The sequence below is a fragment of the Mustelus asterias genome, chromosome 5 (genome assembly GCF_964213995.1).
Source record: "Mustelus asterias chromosome 5, sMusAst1.hap1.1, whole genome shotgun sequence".
Lineage (NCBI taxonomy): Eukaryota > Metazoa > Chordata > Chondrichthyes > Carcharhiniformes > Triakidae > Mustelus > Mustelus asterias.
Genome location: NC_135805.1, coordinates 111,669,518 through 111,691,043, shown reverse-complemented (window position 1 = coordinate 111,691,043; position 21,526 = coordinate 111,669,518). Strand labels below are relative to the sequence as shown.

Genomic DNA, 21,526 nt, shown 5'->3' with positions numbered 1-21,526 from the left:
TCTCTCTGGAGCGGAGGAGACTGAGGGGAGACTTAATAGAGGTTTATAAAATGATGAAGGGAATAGATAGAGTGAACGTTCAAAGACTATTTCCTCGGGTGGATGGAGCTATTACAAGGGGGCATAACTATAGGGTTCGTGGTGGGAGATATAGGAAGGATATCAGAGGTAGGCTCTTTACGCAGAGAGTGGTTAGGGTGTGGAATGGACTGCCTGCAGTGATAGTGGAGTCAGACACTTTAGGAACATTTAAGCGGTTATTAGATAGGCACATGGAGCACACCAGGATGATAGGGAGTGGGATAGCTTGATCTTGGTTTCAGATAAAGCTCGGCACAACATCGTGGGCCGAAGGGCCTGTTCTGTGCTGTACTGTTCTATGTTCTACGTTTAACCAGCTTTTCTCAAGAAGCCCCTTATTGGAGTGAGCTTGGCAGCAATATATTCAAGTATTAAAAGATAGACAAAAACGTCAAAAGGGAAATCAATCCTACACTAATGACCAATAACTTAACACCTGGATAGCAATGTGATCTATATTGGGCTTGCCCAAGCTGAAACTCACCACAGTTAAATTCTTCTGGTGTAACTGTGGCAACGGACCTTCCCTGTAGCCTTTTGGGATACTCACAGGTAGCTGCTGCTTGTGTGTTACCAGACTCAGCATACTGCTGCAGCATCTCAGCCAACCACATAAGATCACAGTTACAATTCAGGCTATTTGAATCCAATCTCCTATTAAAAAGAAGTAGCTTCCAGTGAAGACAAGCTGATATTTTTAAATGCATTTCTTTGCCTATATTACTTAATAGATGAGTTCTTGAAAATTATTTGTAAGCAAAACTAAGATATTCGCACACACAATAAGGTCTATTAAGCCTTCAATATAAAAGTAACTTTGCACGACTGCAAAACAAATTGGAATTTCAGAATTATTTAAATCATTGACGTCTAAGTCAAATCAAAATCCATGTTAAAAAATTACTCCCCAATATCTGAGAAACATTCCACTATAGGGTATTTGAAAACTGACTGCATTATTTACAGTTACCAGTCAAATGCATTGGGGTAATTTTATTGTTCCTGATTGCATGGCTGCAATGAATGCAGGAAACCAGGATGGGGAAGATCGCAGGCACATAAAGGAACCCACCAAATTTTCATCCACTTAGTCTAACGTATAGAATAACTGTGGGACCTCTCTTATGAATGTGCACTGTGTAAAATCTGATTTTTCTCTCTATGCTGTGCTTCAAGAAGTTCCGTGCTTCTAGGGTGGCAAAGTGGTTAGCCTCACAGTGCCAGGGACCCGGGTTCGATTCCCAGCTTGAGTCACTGTCTGTGTGGAGTTTGCACATTCTCCCTGTGTCTGCATGGGTTTCCTCCGGGTGCTACAGTTTCCTCCCACAGTCCAAAGATGTGTGGGGTAGATTGATTGGTCATGCTAAATTGACCCTAGTTTCGGCGGGGGGGGGGGGGGGGGGGGGGGGTTAACACGGTAAATATGTGGGGTTACGGGGATAGGGTGGGACTGTTGTCAGTGCAAGCTTGATGGGCCAAATGGCCTCCTTCTGTACTGCAGGGATTCTATGATTCAGACACAGGAAACTCTGCCCCAGTTATCTCTCCACCTGGTAAAACAACCAAACTTACACTCTACACTTATGTATGCGATTAGCACTGACCAAATGTAAAGCTTGCTTGCACTGTACTGCTCCATTAATTACCATTCCTCCCTTTCCCACCATCCCGTAAAGAAAGCTAGTTTCTCCTACTTACAGTCTTTTCATGGACTCTAACTGACTGAATGTTCTTGGTAAAATCTGCGACAATCTATTGTTGTGCAAAAAACTGTAAGAGAAAATAAAATAGCCAAATATCATTTTTCTGCGGATCTATTGCATTAAAAACATTTGTTCATTTTAAATGAATGAATCTGCTAGTTAGCAGTAATGGGTCGAGCAATAACCATTCAGAAATACGAAGACTTCCTGTTTCTGATTTTAAAATTCAAGTAAATAAACAATGAAAAAGAACAGGTGAAATAACTTGTGCCCAAATACTTGTCTTATGGGCCAAACATGGAATGGAATTTTGATAAAGCACTTTTGTTGATATAGATAAGTTCCCATTTTTAAAACCCTTTGAATTATCATGAAGACTTTTCCATGTACACAATTTGCTGCACCCTCACAAGTGATAACATGCGGATTCCGTCTAACTTAGCCTCATACTGAAGGATAATATTTTACGTAATCAGTGGATGTTTCCGTGAGAATAATAAGGGTAAGTAAGAGGTCATTCAGTCCATTATGTCCATACCAGATGTAGGAAACTGATCAATATTTTCCAACCCAAAATACTTTTTTAAAAATCCAGATAAACAATGTTCTGAATGAACAGACATGTTAGGCATCCCACTTTTGCATTGGGATACACCTCAGTTACCCCACCCAGATTTGTTTGCCCGAAGGGTAGCTTTGGGGTGCACCTAAAGGTATTGCTGGAGTTTAACTAAAGCATTGACAAGCTTCTCACTGCCCATCATGCAGTTTCTAAAGACAACTGGGAAGAATTCCAGTGGCCAGTTTACAGGTTCACTCCTCCAGGTCTGTTCAGGCTCCTGCCAGCCATCGGTTCATCCTTTAGACAATTAACATGATTTGAACTTCTCACTCGATAGACCTAGATATTAAAAATTCCATCCACGCACCATGATAAATAGCAGAATTTCCCATCAAATGCCTGTGTGCTGTCAATGTCCTTTTGACCAAGCATAGCCACATGGAATGATAATGATTCCATCATTGAGCTTAGCAGACTGCAACCCAATTACTGCAAGCCTGAACCCTAGCATTGGCTCTCACTTTCTGCAACCATTTTTCCTTCCTAAACACCAATCTATCCTATAGCTTGGTTCTAGATTTCATACATGGGCCCAATGAAGGTCTATTGAGATCATCTGAACTGCAAAGAGGGGCTATGTGAACACATACTGTCCAGACCACAAACTTTGTTTTCATTAAGACTTTACTACCATTGAAGACAAGAAACATCTCAGCACCTTTCTGCATTTTTCAAAATGGCTCCAAAAAACAGTGCCTACACTGAAGTTGATATCCATCTGAAGTTTTAAGTATTCATTAACCCACCTCAATAAATGAATTGTTGAGTTAAACTGCCCATCCCATAATTGGTTACTGTGTACATTTATGTGCGTGTGTACATATATGTATAAATACACTTAATATCTGCATTTACTATTAATTTTTTTATTTCTTTATATTCACACACCCACACATCCCTCCCAAAAGAGATAAAGGTCACACCTTTTCTTTTTAAAATAAGTGGCACTGTAGATTTCTGGCAGTATGACAGAACAACCAACCACAGTTGCGGTTGAAATAACATTGCTAATTTTTCAGCCTTTATAGTCAATCCCCAACTAGTAATCAGTGTTGCGACTGATGTATTTCATTGACAACACAGCTGTTCAGGCTGCAATGAAAGATGTTCATGGGACTTTCACACGCATATATGGGGAAACACTGGATCCCTTGAAGGCAAAATGATTTTTTAGTACTCTAATAGATGTTTTATCGTAAATCATAGCAACGGAGCAGCTTTTATGTTTCAAAGTTAGTTCTTGGCTGTAAAAATTACAATAAAAGGCTGACTTAATTTTTAAGGGCGGAAACACAAAATATACAAAGTGCCTGAATTTTAAAGAGGGGCTTAATTTAAAAGGCATCGCACAGCTTTCATAATTTTCCCTTTTCTGTTGGCAATTTTTCTTCTTGCCAAACATTTAATGGTGAACCTCCTTCTTTACAAGAATCAGCCCTCTAACTGACAACCACAAACACAAATGCTGTTTTGTACTGCTCCAAAGAGCAGTTCCACCTCACAAGCGGCCAGGTGAATGAGGCTGGTACTGAACCCTGGGATTGGGGGTAAGTGAATCAGAGTTATTTGGGAGCTAATATTGTTGGAGCTACTCCATCTGCTCCTAAAACTCTTTCAACTTAATAGTAAACTTGTAAAATTTGTCATTTCCAATACCCCCGAATTGGCATAATTTTACTCTCAGGAATTTCTGGCTTGGCTGTCAATACCCTGTAAAGCTTTTCTCAAAGAGGTTACCTATTAAACGCTTTAGGAAAGTGTAGCACTCACAGCCTTTCCAGCTTTGGGAGATGACTGAAGGATTCTGGTTCTAAAGATTCTATTTGATTGAAGTGAAGATACCTATTGAAAAATAAATAGAAAATCCAGTTCACATTCAGACTTTTAACGGATAACAAAATAAGTATTGTAGCATAGTTTATTTTATCATCTGTGAATTGATAACAGCCACATGGTTCAAACGGTGAAATCTGGGTTTTTGTATAACAAGTTGAATTAAGAAAAGAAAAATTAAAGTTTCATAACATGGGGAAAAAGTTGTTAAATTCATGTATTTTCCATCAAACTAAATAAGCTTAATCAGAAAGAACAGTTAACACTGCTTCTTATCTTAGTGCCATCCTAAAAGATCGAATGCTGTAAATACTTCTCTGCGTTCATATGAAACAAAGCAAATATAAACTTTGCCAATGCTCTGACATGTTACATTTTGCAGAAACAGCACTTTTTTTCTTCTTGTGCTTTCAGTGTAAAACTTCAAATCATCATTTCCAAAGCACAAACTGTTTCATTATAAACAACATACTTTTCTGCTTATACTCAAAGTGCTGTACTTTGGAGACGTGCTCCAAAAGCCCCAAAGTATGACTTTACTATTCAGCAATCTCATTGTACTGAAGGCAGAACTCCAAAGGAGTCCTTCCATGATCTGCAGTTTCCAGCAAGCAACAAACACGCAGCAAGCACATCGCAGGAAACGGAGTTGTGTACCCAGTATACATACCCGCACACTAAAATTCATTAATAGGAAATCAAAGATTGCATCTGTAATTTCCTGAACGATTATAGAAACCATTCCTTGCTGGCAGCACTGGATTGTGACCATCAATCTTGAATAAGGATATCCAGATCCACCTCCTGGTAAGCTACCTAATGCTCGTGTTGCAAATAAGTTGCTCATTGTTTAAAAGTGTTAATGCACCCACACATTCCTAAAATCCCCATTTGACAATGGGATTCATTAATACAGTGGGTTAACCTCCCCATTGCATGTATTGTGGAGTTGAACACATGCCAAAATTCTGTGACAAAAGGTTTTTCTCTCATCTCACCCTATGGCTCCCTTTATTAAAGTAGGGAGCTTTTGAGCTGCCGGCAGGAAGGGTCGATCCGCCTTTAATTCCTGGTCTGGTCTTTAGCTGGGGCAGCAGGAGGAGTGGATCAGTTAGCATCAGGCTCACAGGAAATGAGCTTGGCCAACCATTCTCTCTTACACAGCATCACTGATTCACTTATGTCCTTTAGGGAAGGAAATCTGCCGTTCTTACCTGGTCTGACCTACATATGATTCCAGAGCCACAACAATGTGGTTGACTCTTAACTGCCCTCTGAAATGGCCTGGCAAGCCACTCAGTTATAACAATCGATACAAAGTCTCAACAAAGAAATGAAACTGGACGGACCACCTGGCATCGACCTTGGCAACGGAAAAGACAACGGCAAAACAAGCAGCCCTGTTGACCCTGCAAAGTCCTCCTTACTAACATCTGGGGGCTAGTGCCAAAATTGGGAGAGCTATCTCACAGACTAGTCAAGCAACAGCCTGACATAGTCATTCTCACAGAATCATACCTTACAGATAACACCCTAGACACCACCATTACCATCCCTGGATATGTTCCGTCAGGACAGACCCAGCAGAGGTGGCGGGCGGCACAGTGGTATACAGTCTGGAGGGAGTTGCCCTGGGAGTCCTTAACATCGACTCCGGACTCCATGAAGTCTCATGGCTTCAGGTTAAACATGGGCAAGGAAACCTCTTACTGGTCACCATTCACCATTCTCCTTCAGCTGATGAATCAGTATTCCTCCCTGTTGAGCAACACTTGGAGAAAACATTGAGGGTGGCAAGGGCACAAAATGTACTCTGGATGGGGGATTTCAATGTCCACCACCAAGTGGCTCGGCAGCAGCACTATTGATCGAGCTGGTCGGGTCCTAAAGGATATAACTGCTAGACTGGGTCTGCAGCAGGTGGTGAAGGAACCAACAAGAGGAAATCACATACTTGACCTCATCCTTGCCAATTTGGCAGCTACAGATGCATCTGTCCATGACAATATCGGTAAGAGTGACCACAGCACAGTCCTTGCGGAGATGAAGTCCCACCTTCACATTGAGAATAACCTCCATCGTGTAGTGTGGCACTATCATCGTGCTAAATGGGACAGACTTCAAACAGATCTAGCAACTCAAGACTGGGCATCCATGAGGTGCTGTGGGCCATCAACAGCAGCGGAATTGTATTCCAGCACAATCTGCAACCTCATGGCCTGGCATATCCCCCACTCAACCATTACCATCAAGCCAGGGGATCAACACTGGTTCAATGGAGAGTGCAGGAGGGCATGCCAGGAGGAGCACCAGGCATACCTAAAAATGAGGTGTCAAACTGGTGAAGCTACCAAACAGGACTACTTGCATGCCAAACAGCATAAACAGCAAGTGATAGACAGAGCCAAGCGATCCCAAAACCAATGGATCGGATCTAAACTCTGCAGTCCTTCCACATCCAGTCAACAATTAAACAACTCATTGGAGGAGGAGGCTCCTCAAATATCGCCATCCTCACTGATGGAGGAGCCCAGCACATCAGTGCAAAAGATAAGGCTGAAGTATTCACAGCAATCTTTAGCCAGGAGTGGTGAATGGATGATCCATCTCGACCTCCTCCAGTGGTCCCCAGCATCTCAGATGCCAGTCTCCAGCCAATTTGATTCACTTCACGTGATATCAAGAAACAGTTGGAGGCACTGGATAGTGCAAAGGCGGTGGGCCCTGATAACATTCCAGCAATAGCACTGAAGACTTGTGTTTCAGAACTTGCCGCTCCCCTAGCCAAACTCTTCCAGTATAGTTACAACACTGGCATCAATCCAACAATGTGGAAAGTTGCCCAGGTATGTCCTGTACACAAAAAGCAGGACAAATCCAACTCGGCCAATTACCGCCCAATCAGTCTACTCTCGATCATGAGCAAAGTGATGGAAGGTGTCATCAACAGTACTATCAAGCAGCACCTGCTCAGCAGAAACCTGCTCAGTGACGCCCAGTTTGGGTTTCGCCAGGTTCGCTCAGCTCCTGACGTCATTATAACCTTGGTTCAAACATGGACAAAAGAGCTGAATTCCAGAGGTGAGGTGAGAGTGACAGCCCTTGACATCAAGGCCGCATTCGACCGAGTGTGGCATCAAGGAGCACTAGCAAAACTGGAATGAATGGGTATCAGGGGGCAAACTATCTGCTGGTTGGAGTCATACCTGGTATATAGGAGGATGGTTATGGTTGTGGAGGGTCAGTCATCTCAGCTCCACGACATCTCTGCAGGAGTTCCTCTAGGCCCAACAATCTTCAGCTGCTTCATCAATGACCTTTTCTCCATCATAAGGTCAGAAGTGGGAATGTTCACCAATGACTGCACAATGTTCAGCACCATTCGCGACTCCTCAGATACTGAAGCAGTCCATGTTCAAATGTAACAAGATCTGGACAATATCCAGGCCTGGTCTGACAAGTGGCAAGTAACATTCGCGCCACACAAATGCCAGGCAATGACCATCACCAATAAGAGACACTCTAACCACCGCCCCTTGACATTCAATGGTGTACCCATCACTCAGTCCCCCACTGTCAACATTCTTGGGGTTACCATTGACCAGAAACTCAACTGGACACACCACATAAACACAGTGGCTACAAGAGCAGGTCAGAGGCTAGGAATACTGCAGCGAGTAACTCACCTTCTGACTCCCCAGAGCCTATCCACCATCTACAAGGCACAAATCAGGAGTATGATGAAATACTCCCCACTTGCCTGGATGGGTGCAGCTCCAACAACACTCAAGCAGCTCGACACCATCCAGGACAGAGCAACCCGCTTGATTGGCACCATATCTACAAACATTCAATCCCTCCACCACCGACGCTCAGTAGCAGCAGTGTGCACTATCTACAAGATGCACTGCAGCAATTCACCAAAGATCCTTAGACAGCACCTTGCAAACCCATGACCACTTCCATCTAGAAGGACAAGGGCAGCAGATAATTGGGAACACCACCACCTGCAAATTCCCCTCCAAGCTTCTCACCATCCTGACTTGGAAATATATCACCGTTCCTTCGCAGTCGCTGGGTCAAAATCCTGGAATTCCCTCCCTAACGGCAACGTGGGTCAACCCACGGAACATGGACTGCAGTGATTCAAAGAGTGTACACAGTAAGAAGTCTCACAACACCAGGTTAACGTCCAACAGGTTTATTTGGTAGCAAAAGCCACTAGCTTTCGGAGCGCTGCTCCTTCGTCAGGCAAGTGGGAGTTCTGTTCACAAACAGGGCATATAAAGACACAAACACAATTTACAAAATAATGGTTGGAATGCGGGTCTTTACAGGTAATCAAGTTTTAAAGGTACAGACAATGTAATGTGAGTGGAGAGAGCGTTAAGCGCAGGTTAATCAAATAATGCTGAAACCGCAAACATTGAAAAAACACAGTTCTGAGTCTATTGCTGCTCGAATACAACAGGACGTACACACACCAGCAAGGCCGTGGATAATTTGTTAAAATAAAGTCTGTTTATGATGCACTGCAGGAAAGCTATGCAGAATTGGTCATATTGGGCTTGTCAGGAGAAAATAGGATTTGTGTAACCACACAAAGCTGAACACACAGCCTTGGGCAGACATGAGGTCTTGGCCAGTTTCAAACCACTGACACGCTGAAATCAAGCCAAATCCTCAGGTTTAGCAAACTTTGCTCAGATTTTTAGAAGACTATTCAGTGCTTCCTTCAAGTTTCAACAGGGAATACGCTGTTACTGTTGATACACAAGACAAAAAAAACTGCCCGTTGCTTAACAGATATCTAGCAACTGCAGTTGATGTCTGGTTCAGACATGATGGGCCAAAGGGCCTCTTTTTGTGCTGTAAAACTCTTTGCTTATGACAGCTTTGAAGTGAAAAAATTAACCTAATCTCAACAGATTTTTAGAGGAGTAAGTTCCAGATTTCTACGACTCTGAAAGAGTGCTTTCTGAAAGGCCTCGTTCCAATTTTAAGGTTAAACCCTCCGGCTCTGAACTCTGCCACCAGAGGAAATAGTTTCTTTCTATCTACCCCATCAAATTCTGTAAACATTCAAAACATTTCACATAGATCACCCTTAATCATCTAAATGCAAAAATATACAAGACTATTATATGTAGCTTGGCCTCATAATTTTAACCCTAGTAGCAATCTGGTGAATCTGCATTACAACTCATCTAGGACATGGCATGCTGTGCCCAGAACTGTCAGCAGTACTCCAACATGGAGCCCAGCCTCTTTAGAATTGGACAAACACTCTATTGGCCTCTAAGATTATTTTTTGCACCTGCCCACTAACTTGCAGGGATTTATACATATGAATATCCAAATCTCTTGGCTCACCCAGTTAGGAAAACTCCAAATATGTCTTTCTTGGATTCAAAGCAAATGACGTCACATTGAACTCCATTGCCAGTCTTGCACACTCACTAATTGGTGACGTCCCTTGCTAATGCTTTGCCCCATATGCACTACCTGCTCTGTCAGCTAATGTTGTATCACCTGCAAAATTGGATGTACAACTTTTCCTTCAGCCAAGCCATTGATAATTGCCGTGGAAAGCTGAGACCCCCAGTACAGATCCCTTGGGAACACTGCTTGTCAAATCTCACCAATCCAATGCACCTTTTATCCCTCTCTGTGTCGTAGCACAAAGGTTAATTATCAGTGGGCTGTATCCATATCTAGACTCTACTTAAAAAGGCATAATTACTGGGAGCAGAAGTAGCAAATAAAATCCCAATGCAATATAAATTTTAACTATATAATACTGCCGCCAAAACATGCAAGATGTTCATACTATTTACCTAAACTCTTATTAATAACAGCGCCTTAATCTCCCATAATTAACTGCTTTAACACGATTGCTCACTTCAAGTAAATCATAATTTACTATGAGCAAAATTAAATAACTAATTAACATCATCTTCCTAACTCCTAAACCTGAGAACATCATGACAAAACTACAGGATCTTGAATTTACATTCCCAGACTTGCAGTCTTTTCTAACCAGACAGAAGCCATCATCAGATTTAATTGGATACTGCAGAAAATGAAAATAAAGGCCTGTTCAGCACAGAATGAATATGAACTGGATCATATCAGCAAAGCTGCTGTGCACATGAATTACAATCCATGTGTATTAGTGAGGGCTCTCGGGCAAGCTCTTCAAACACATGCGATCCATTCATAAGCTATCAACCTGACCCAATCACCAATAAGATACGAAAACTTTCTTACACACTGAAAGCTGCATCACACACCGATAGCAAAAATATTAAGCTGTATGGTACAGATATGATTCACTGATATAAAATGTCAGAATTCATGCAAAAGCACTCTGTGACTCTGTCATTTAAACAGGCCATTGCACAGTGCTATTTTGGACGTAATTCTCTGGCCGTTCACACCCGCCACCGCTGCCAGGGAGACTAGGGAATTTGGCACTCAGTCAAATCTCTGTTCTCTGCAGCGGGACAGACGAATCCCAGCCACGGGCGAGGACAGAGAATCCGGCCCTAGTGCTTTTTTTAAAAAAGGTTAATTTTCCTTTCTCACGCTGTGAAGTCAGACCAATGCCCTAAGCCGATTTGGTCTTCGATGATCCAGTAACTGGACCATTCTCACATTTCTCCTTGCAAAACCATCATCTATAAGGGTAGCAATGATCCTGTTTGAAGTCCTATGTACACTGGACTCAGTTTAAGATTCTGTTATGCTGTACTCTTGCTCCACATTAGTAGCATATCAAAGAGGGCTTTTTATCTTTGAGAGGCTAAAATAGTGTGTTTTTACTTTTTCCACGCAGATCAATGGATAAAATGACATACTGGAATTCAGAAAACTACATGTACAATGATCAGCAATCCGAGCAGTGACCATTAGCAGCTTATCACTATTTTTTTATTTCTATCGAAGAATGAAATGCCTTATTAATCAAAGTTTTGCTAAATTAAACTGTAGAGAAGGTCTCTTTTTAAGCCCTCTTTCTGGGCCAAATATTTTGTGCTTCAGAGTTTCCCTAAACGTAAATCTCAACAGATAAATTAGTATAACTGCAACATTTCTTAATCTTGTATTGCTTCTGAAGTTAAATTTAAATGAAATTGCATTTAAAAAGATAGTGGAAAATGAGGATACAATTGATGTGGAACTTCAGCGTAATGCAGAAATCAGATTGTGCAAATGTGGATTTCAACAACACTGGTAAATCACAGGATGCAAGTTTCCAGACACTGGCTGGATCTACATCTTCAACACTTGTGACTAAATATCTGGGAACAGTACAATATCTTAGAGATAAAGGTGAAAATTTACATCACTGTTTATTAAAGGTGATCTGAACATCACAGCTTATCAAAAATAGCCATAAAAATAAACAACTCACTTGGCGAATGGTTTGACCTTCACTATGTTGGCTCTAAGCATTGAAAAATGGAATGTTTTCCCAAGTTTCAGATACTCAGCATCAATATCAAGCATTCCTATTTCAAGTACAGCATGATTCATCCCTCACTGTCATTGTCTATAAAAAGTTTGCCCTGCAATAGAATTGACAGTTTTCAAAACAGAACTCAGTGAAATTACAAATTTAATTCTAATCTGGGTCTCTTTTAGGATAGTTTTGTGCTATGATTAACTGATCATTTCAATCATCTAAGTTTCTTTCATATTCGATTTTTATGGCAAACAGATTACTTTCATCAGATCCATTTGGATCAAACTGAAACCCAACTGCAAGTGATGAAAACATTTTCAAAACACAGCAAACACAATGCTGAATCTCAATGAGACAGGCTTTGTTCATACATCACTTCTGTATGAGACCATCTCTACCATATCAACATTACCCATTTTCTTTGGAGTCCTCATTTTATTCTTCCTCTCACTGACACCATCACACTTAGCCAAACAGATCAACTTTTACGGCTGCTGCCTTTGTGTCATAATGCCAAGTACAGCAGCTACGGGAAGATACTTGAGTGAGATGATCTGGAAATCCAGCCCATCTGACTATTTTGGCATTGGCAGCACTACAGAAGGGGATAAATTCTTGAATAACAGAGGGAATTAGAGAAAAATGCAGATGTATTTGTAAGAAATTAGAGTAGAACCACACACTGGGACAGGGGATTAGATCTGGAGATTATGCAGGCATAACTTCAACTTCCAAAATGGTACACTGGTAATAAGGAATGCAGAGGAAGCAGTCAATCAGTGAAATCGGGGCAGGATTAGTGCAATGCTCCGCTACGGGTTTCGTGGAGGTAAGGGCAACAGAATCAGGTAGGAGTGGGCAAGTAGGAATCCTGACTGCAGGAACTGATGGCCAAATGGCCAGAGAAAGGCAGTGAGGCAGCAAATCTGCATCACTGTGACAGAATGCCAATTCAGATTGGAAGGCTATTAATATTTCTTTACTCCACTGCTGAATGCTTTTGTGATTAAGCGAGTGGGAATCACGGGCATCAAATTCCCAACAAGAGAAAGCTAGCGCTGTTGAAGCGGTGGAGGGCTAGCCATTTCACTGCTGCGTGCCACAGGACAACGCAAGGAGTTTGTGAAGTTGCAGTCTGGGGTTGATCAAAGAGGAGCACAACATACAAAATATAATCACCTATCTTTTTTCAAAAAAATGAATAATCTTACAACACGTTGGTACGGAACAAGATTAATGCTGTTCTTTCTACACAGTGTAACTCAGCCGCTATAATTTTTTAATGGAGATCACAATGTTGGACAGATGAACGGAGCTGTGTCAAGGGATTTGTCTGCAGGCACCAGAGACACCAGCATCCTTGGGAGCAGCAAAGGATCCATCTCCACAACATGACTGGACAGTGGTGAAACTGCAGTCAGCTTTCATGTCTGCTTAGGAATTTCACCAACTTCTAGATCCGCAGGCAGGATTCCTGCCTCTTGGATTAAAGGCACCCCAGAGATTACTGAGCCCTACAAAGTAAATTTAACAAATATATATATAGGTGCTATCTGCTCCTTTACTGACTGACTGAGTGAGAAAGGTTTTGACCCCTCACCCCCATTTGGATTACTCGCATAGTTTGCCAAATATTTGTAATTCTTAGGATTTTTAAAAAACTGCTCTACATTTTAGAGTCCCCCATCCCTCCCTCCTGTATGACTTCAGTGCAAACACAAATCAATACACACGCGCAGAGGTGTGGATTATACTGCATTCTGGGGAAATTCACTGATACCAAAGCACAGAATTTACTTTGGGCCTAAATCAATGGAAGAGTCTTTTCTATATGGGTAGAAGCTACAGTGCGGCACGGTGGCACAGTGGTTAGCACTGCTGCTTCACAGCTCCAGGGACCTGGGTTTGATTCCCGGCTTGGGTCACTTTCTGTGTGGAGTTTGCACATTCTCCTCGTGTCTGCATGGGTTTCCTCCGGGTGCTCCGGTTTCCTCCCACAGTCCAAAGGTGTGAGGGTTAGGTTGATTGGCCATGCTAAAATTGCCCCCTAGTGTCCTGAGATGCATAGGTTAGAGGGATTAGCGGGTAAATATGTGGGGATGTGGAGGTAGGGCCTGGGTGGGATTGTGGTCGGTGCGGACTCGATGGGCCAAATGGCCTCTTTCTGCACTGTAGGATTTCTATGATTCTATGATTCAGTGGAGGGCCAAATAGTCTTGGAGGTCCATGTACATTTACAAGATAGGATTTATAGGATCAAGAGAAACGAGAGTGTACTTTATAGATAATCATTAAAATGCAATGAATAGCTACAAAATATAATTCAAAAGCTGAATGGAATACTGGCTTTTCTATCTAAAGAGCTAGAACACAATGGGCACTAGTACAGTTATACATAGTCTTGGTTCGACCGTACCTGCAGTAGTGAGCAGTTCTGCATACTGCACCTTAAGAAGGCCAGGGAAGGTGTGCAGTGTAGATTTAACCAGATCGATATGAGAACTCAAAGGGACTTTTTTTTTCCACTCATGGCATGTGAACTTTGATGAGGACATTAGCATTTTTGTCCATCTTTAATTGCAATTGTGGTGAGCCAGCTTCTTGAACCGCTGCAGTCCTTGTGGTACACCCACATTTGCCAGAGAGAGTTCCAGGATTTTGATCCAGTGACAGTGAAGGTGGTACATTTCTAAGTCAGGATGCTATGTGGCTTGGGAGGAGAATTGCAGCGCGTGGTGGTGTTCTCTTGTGCCTTCTGCCCTTGACCATTTAGGTGATAAAGATTGTGGGTTTAAAAGGTGTCGGTGAAGGGGGCTTGGCAAGTTGCTGCACTGCATCTTGTAGATGGTACATATCGCTGCCACTATGCAACAGTGGTGGAGGGAGTGAATATTTAAGGTGGTGGATAGGGTGCTATTCAAATGGGTTATTTTGTCCTGGATGGTGTTGAGCTTCTTAAGTGTTGTTGGAGCTGGACCCATCCATGCAAGAGGAGAATACTTAATCGCACTCCTGACTTGTGCCTTGTTGATGCTGGACAGGTTTTGGGGAGTTGGGAGGCGAGTTATTTGTTCCAAAATTCCCAACCTCTCCTGTTCTTGTAGTCACTGTATTTATACGGCTGGATCAATTGAATTTCTGGTCAATGGTAATGCTCAGGATCATTCAACAATAGATTTTCAGTGAATAATTGATTTTGAGCAGATGTACAATCTCAGTTTCTGTCTTCCATCGGAATCTTAAAAGACCCATTTTACCAGAGATAAAAAGAGAACGGTTTAAAAGATTATATTGGTACAATATCAGTTATGGCAAATAAAACACTTTAGCTACACCATCCTGTTTACTTTTTATTTATTCTGAACAATCACTACTTAATTATTCTTTACAAAGCTACAAATTAAAAGGTATGGCCACAGAAAACATGCAATTGATGATCAGTGCAAAAAAAAACTTTGCAACTTTTAAAACTGATGGCTGGCAAGTCTTTTAATATAACAATGTAAAAAAAAAATCAAGGATTCTGACACTTGCATTTCCTTAAACTAACACTTCATGGGCAGACCTTGTGAAGATGCAAGCTGCTATTTTACTGTGGTTTTGCTGGCATCATTCAAATTGATTTCTGAAAGCACGGGAATGCTATAACATCCTTATTTGGACATGATTTTCAAAACAGCCTGCTCAACATTATCGGATTTGATTTACTCCAAATCTGCCATCATGTCTATAATACTCAAAAGTGCACAAAATCAGTAACGGCCCCAAGGACTTCTCTCTCCTCTTTGCTACTAATCAATATATAGCAGAGGGCAAATGACAGTCTCTCACTACAGGCCAAATACTTTGCAGTTAAAACCCAAGAATAATCAGATTTAACCCAAATGCTTTGGCTGGGAGAGGGAGTTACCGTCTGGAGACACTGCCTCTCAACGTCGTGAAGAATCTATCAAGCAATACATGAAACTGTCAAAAAGAAAATCACCATCTAAAATCTCAAAGCCACCCTCCTGATGTGACTACCAAGATGTATGTTTCCCCAAATATTTTTAAACAATGATTTTGAGCAATCTTAGGCCATAGAATCTTAAGAGGTGTGTAAGGAATATAGTAACGGGCTAAGGACACTGCCTTGTGAGGCACCAGTGTTGATAATGATCATGGAGGAGGTGTTGTTGCCTATCCTTGCTGATTGTAGAATCTTAGAATCCCTACAGCACAGAAAGAGGCCATTCGGCCCATCGAGTCTGCACCGACCACAATCCCACCCAGACCCTACCCCCATATCCCTACATATTTTACCCACTAATCCCTCTAACCCACGCATCCCAGGACACTAAGGGCAATTTTTTTAGCATGGCCAATCAACCTAACCCACACATCTTTGGACTGTGGGAGGAAACCGGAGCACCCGGAGGAAACCCACGCAGACACGAGGAGAATGTGCAAACTCCACACAGACAGTGATCCAAGCCAGGAATCGAACCCAGGTCCCTGGAGCTGTGAAGCAGCAGTGCTACCCACTGTGCTACTGTGCCGCCCTATAACTGATCATAGAATCATAGAATCCCCACAGTGCAGAAAGAGGCCACTCGACCCATCGAGTTTGCACGAACAACAATCCCACCCATATCCTATCCCCGGAACCCCACCTATTTACCCCACCAATCCCTCTAATCTACACATACCGGGACACAAAAGGGGCAATTTAGCATGGCCAATGCACCTAACCCGTGCATCTTTGGACTGGGGGAGGAAACCGGAGTACCCAGAGGGAACCCACACAGACATGGGGGGAGCGTGCAAACTCCACACAGACAGTGAGCCAAGGTGGGAATCGAACCCAGGTCCATGGCGCTGCGAGGCAACAGTGCTAATCACGATGCCACCGTGCTGTTCAAGTTGCAGAGGGAGGAGCTGAGCCCCAGTCCACGGAGTTTGGAGATGAGTTTTGTGGGAATAATGGTGTTGAAGGCGGAGTTGTAATCAATAAATAACAGTCTGACATTGGTGTCTTTGTTATCTAGGTGTTCCAGGGTTGAGTGTGGGTCGAGGGAGATGGCATCTGTTATGAATCGGTTGTGGTGGTAGGTGAACTGTAGTGGACCCAGGCAATCTGGAAGGCCGGAATTATTTTGTGCCAGGACTAACCGTTCAAATCACTTCATGACGGATGTCAGAGCAATTGGATGATAGTCATTAAGGCACGCTGCCTGGCTTTTCTTTGGTTCCGGGATGATGGTCGTCTTCTTGAAGCAGATTGGGACTTCAGATTGTTGTAAAGAGAGGTTGAAGATGTCTGTGAATATCACTGCCAGCTGGTCCGTGCAGGATCTGAGTGCTTGTCCGGGTAGCCCTCCGGGCCAGTCGCTTTCCGTGGGTTGACCTTCGAGAAGGTTGCTCTGACATTTGCAATGGTGACCCAGATACAGGTTCATCCAGGGCTTCCAGGGTGGAGGACATGCTCTCGCTGACCTCTTGCTCAAAACAGGCGTAGAATGCATCGAGCTCATCAGGGATGGGTGCTTTGGTGCCGGCGATTTTAATGCCTTCATTTTGTAGTCTGTTATGTCTTGCAGACCTTGCCATAATTGGCAGGGTCCATGTAGCTAGCCTGGGACTCTAGCTCGGTCTGGTACTGTCTTTTGGCATCTTTTATGGATCACCGTAGATCATATCTGGCTTTCTTGTATAGTCATGATGTGTGTGCGGAACTTGGCTATCAGTTTCTGCTCAGCGACTCTGCGCTGTCGTGTGTCGCGAAGGCCGCCTTGGAGAACGCTTACCCGAATATCAGAGGCCGAATGCCCGTGACCGCTGAAGTTTCTTGATTAGTTGTAAGTATTCACATTCCAACCATTATTCATGTAAATTGAGTTTGTGTCTTTATATGCTCTGTTTGTGAACAGAAATCCCACTCACCTGAAGAAGGGGCTTGCAGCTCCGAAAGCTTGTGTGGCTTTTGCTACCAAATAAACCTGTTGGACTTTAACCTGATGTTGTTAAACTTCTTACTGTGTTTACCCCAGTCCAACACCGGCATCTCCACATCATGACTAGTGTAGACAGTGTCAGTGGATGAGAGGCTGGTTTGAGTGATGGACTGAGCCAAAGTGTGGGCGGGTGATAGAGTGGTAGGAATGTTTGATACTTGTGTAGTAGTGGTCTAGGATGTTTGGCTTCTGGGGGAACAGTGTTGGTGGTATCTTGGTAGGACACTCTTGAGCTTGGCCTGATTCAAGTCCCTGGCCACGATGAACAAGGCCTTGGGATGTTTCGTCTCAAGGCTATTTGTAACGGTGTACATTTTGTCCAGTGCGGTCTTCACATCCGAGTGGAGTGGGACGTAATCTGCTCTCAGGATAACAGAGGTGAACTCCTGCGGCAGGTAATAGGGGCGGCATTTTAGCGTCAGGTATTCTAGGCCTGGGGAGCAGAAACTCGCCAGTGTTGCTATGTCTAGGGACCACGAGGTGTTGATCAGGAGGCAGACCCTACCTCCCCTAGCCTTGCCTGAGGCCGCTATATGGTGCATTTGGTGGATTAAGAAGCTTTCTGGTTGTAGGGCATAGTCCAGTGAAGCAGCCCCTCAGTTCGCTTTGAAAAGTGAGTCTGGGTTTAAGTTCATCTAGTTTGTTTCTGAGAGATTGGACATTTGCCAGGAGTAAGTTAGGGGGGGCCTTGGGACCACGTTGTTTCACTCTCATCTGCAGGCCTGTGCGTTTTCCACACTTCCTGGAGCGACTGCTTCATTTCAGGCCTAAGAGACGGTGAGAATAGTATGCAGTATTAAGGGTATAGGTGCGTCCAATGAGGTTCTTCTCTCTGGTCGGAGTGTGTGGATGCAGGATAGGCAACGACACCTCCTCCACGATCATCCTCAAAAACTGGTGCCCCACGAGGCTGTGTCCTCAGCCCCTTACTATACTCCTTATACACCTATGACTGTGGCCAAATTCCCCTCCAACTCAATTTTCAAGTTTGCTGATGACACCACTGTAGTGGGACAGATCTCAAACAATGATGAGACAGAGTACAGGAATGAGATAGAGAATCTGGTGAACTGGTGCGGCAACAATAATCTTTCCCTCAATGTCAACAAATTGAAAGAGATAGTCATCAACTTCAGGAAGCATAGTGGAGGACATGCCCCTGTCTACATCAATGGTCAAGAGCTTCTCTCTCCCCTCCCTCCAATGCCGACGTTATAGTTAAGAAAGCCCACCAATGCCTCTACTTTCTCAGAAGACTAAGGAAATTTGACACATCCATTACGACTCACTGATGTTTACAGATGTATCATAGAAAGCTTTCTGGTTGTATCACAGCTTGGTATTGCTCCCTCTCTGCCCAAAACCGCAAGAAACTACAAAGGGTCATGAACGAAGTCCATCACTCAAACCAGCCTCCCATCCATTGACCCTGTCTACACTTCCCACTGCCTCAGAAAAGCAACCAGCATATCAAGGAGCCCACACACCCCGGACATATTCTCTTCCACCTTCTTCTGTTGGGAAAAAGATACAAAAGTCTGAGGACGTGTACCAACCAACTCAAGAACAGCTTCTTTCCTGCCACTATCAGACTTTTAAATGGACCTACCTCGCATTAAGTTGATCTTTCTCTACACCCTAGGTATGACTGTAATGTTATATTCCACACCCTCTCCTTCTCTATGAACGGTATGCTCCATCTGTATAGTGCGCAAGAAACAATACTTTTCACTGCATACCAATACATGTAACAATAATAAATCAAATCACAAATGTATTTTAGATTTTTGACTTGATAAAGCAGAGATCCGTTTGTAGCCGATTTGATGCAAAGCCAAGAGAATAAAATGCACCTCAAAATCAGAAGACTTGTCAGGAATGTGGTTGCTCAACTATTTGCAAGGTTCTGCAGCTGCTTGTAAATCAGCTTCCTTCCAAGAACTACAGCAAGAGAATGGATTGGCATCACCCAAGTAACATCCCAACTGTCCCAATTCCCAATTGATCCAAGAACTGTATTCAAGGCCAACATTAAATATTAACTGTCCAAATGCTTGAACAATTGACTGAACTTTATTGATAGTCAACTGCTGAAGTCTAAAACATGCATTATAAACATTATACCTGAAAGATTAATCTCCTACTCAACATGGATATACATATAATCTGATTTATATTAACAATATAGATATATTTTACCATATGATCCACAAGCTTATCTTTAAAAATATCTTGGTAATTTCACTCTTAAAGAGTAAAATATCACTAACCCAACACATTCTTCCCTTTAGTCTTATAAAAATACATTTGTAACAACACTGGCCTACATGGATTGCTCCCAATGGTCATAAGTAGAAACATCACAAGATTAGTTTGGGTTCTTTAACCCATCTGATTTCATGTTCCCTGAATTCTAATTCTACTATCTATACCTTTTCTGTGCCCCTATATTTTGACTCAACCAAGGGCATTGGAGTTATTTGCGAGCTCTTTTTTAAATTTCAAATAAGACTTGACACTCTTATAAATGATAAATGAATTGAGCCAGTCACAATACATTAGCAACAACAGAATAATAATGGAGGGCCACGTGTACTGTGCGTCAAACTAAGGATAGGGTAACTAAAGGTTGAAGGACATTTTGCATACAGCCCTGCTAAGGTTGAAGATTCCATCTATATCCAGGTTTCCTACTTCCTGTCCTTGCTTGATTTGAAGACAAATACTACGCAGTTCTCTAACAGACTCTGACAAAAATCAAAATTGTAATGTATTTTCAATCAATGTCAAACTGCCTGCGCCAAACAAAACTGCTGAGATAGACAAACATTGCCGTTACACCTGGAATGTGGCAGTGAGGCTCCTGCACCACCTCTCCAACCCAAGATGCCAGGGGGCGCACATCTAAATAGCACTGACACAGCATGCACATCCCAATCACCCACTAGCCCTAAAGGGCTGGAAGTTCCTGTGCTTGTTGCAGTTTGGAGAGGGTTTAAGTTTTAGAATTATGGAATTCCTACAGTGCAGAAGGAGGCCATTCAGACAAATCTGCACAACTCTCTGAAAGAGCATCCACCTGGGCTTTCCCCTCCGCCCTATCCTCGTAACCCTGCACATTTACCATGGCTACTCCACCTAACTTGCACATCTTTGGATTGTGGGAGGAAACAGGAGCACCTGGAGGAAATCCACACAGACACAGGGAGAAAGTGCAACTCCACACAGACGGTCACCCAATTTCGGAATTGAACCCGGGTCCCTGGCGCTGAGGGGCAGCAGTGCTAATCTCTGTGCCACCGTGTCGCTGGGTAAAAAGATTTTAAAAAGGCAACTTTTTAGAAGTTATCATTTGTTCAAGGGTCCAGGAAGGTCCATAAGCCTCTCTGGGTAGACAATATCTAAGCTGCGTCCCACTGAGGCCAGGGAAGCAGGAATGCTCAGCAGATAATGTTAGGGGACAACTGTGCTTCTGCCCCAGAGAAGACCCTTTGAAAATTGTGAGTGAAGGCCATAACCCCACTTACCCTGAGCTCAATCCATTTATCATGCCTTAGGCTGCACTCCTACCTGAGAATATGCCGAAAGAACCACACATTTATCAGCTTGTAGTCTGATGGTGTATTTATCTTTAACGATGTGTTAAGGCTGCTGTCATTTGGTTTAACTTGCTGGATGGTACGCAGTGTACCAACAACAATAAATTCATTACACAAGCTCAGGATCACGAGCATCCAACTACTTCCAAGTTAGGTTCATACCTCGCACTCACGGTGACAGACTTTCCCTGCTGTCAGAGAGCGTCTAGACGGGGCAGCCAAGCAAA

The 21,526-nt window shown here is 43.0% G+C and overlaps 1 protein-coding gene across 5 annotated transcripts in view; it reads right to left on the bottom strand.

Moving 5' to 3' along the window:
* Positions 1–21,526, bottom strand: part of pxdn (peroxidasin) — a 248,988-nt gene that overhangs the window by 65,461 nt on the left and 162,001 nt on the right. For 2 of the 5 annotated variants that reach the window (XM_078213208.1, XM_078213209.1), the window contains 3 exons: positions 4,177–4,248; positions 1,780–1,851; positions 566–735 (listed from right to left, as the gene is read on the bottom strand). In XM_078213208.1, coding sequence (XP_078069334.1) covers positions 566–735; positions 1,780–1,851; positions 4,177–4,248 — 314 coding nt within the window. Of the gene's footprint in view, positions 1–565; positions 736–1,779; positions 1,852–4,143; positions 4,249–19,309; positions 19,343–21,526 lie in introns of those variants that run through there. The other 3 variants (XM_078213212.1, XM_078213211.1, XM_078213210.1) reach the window with 3 other exon arrangements.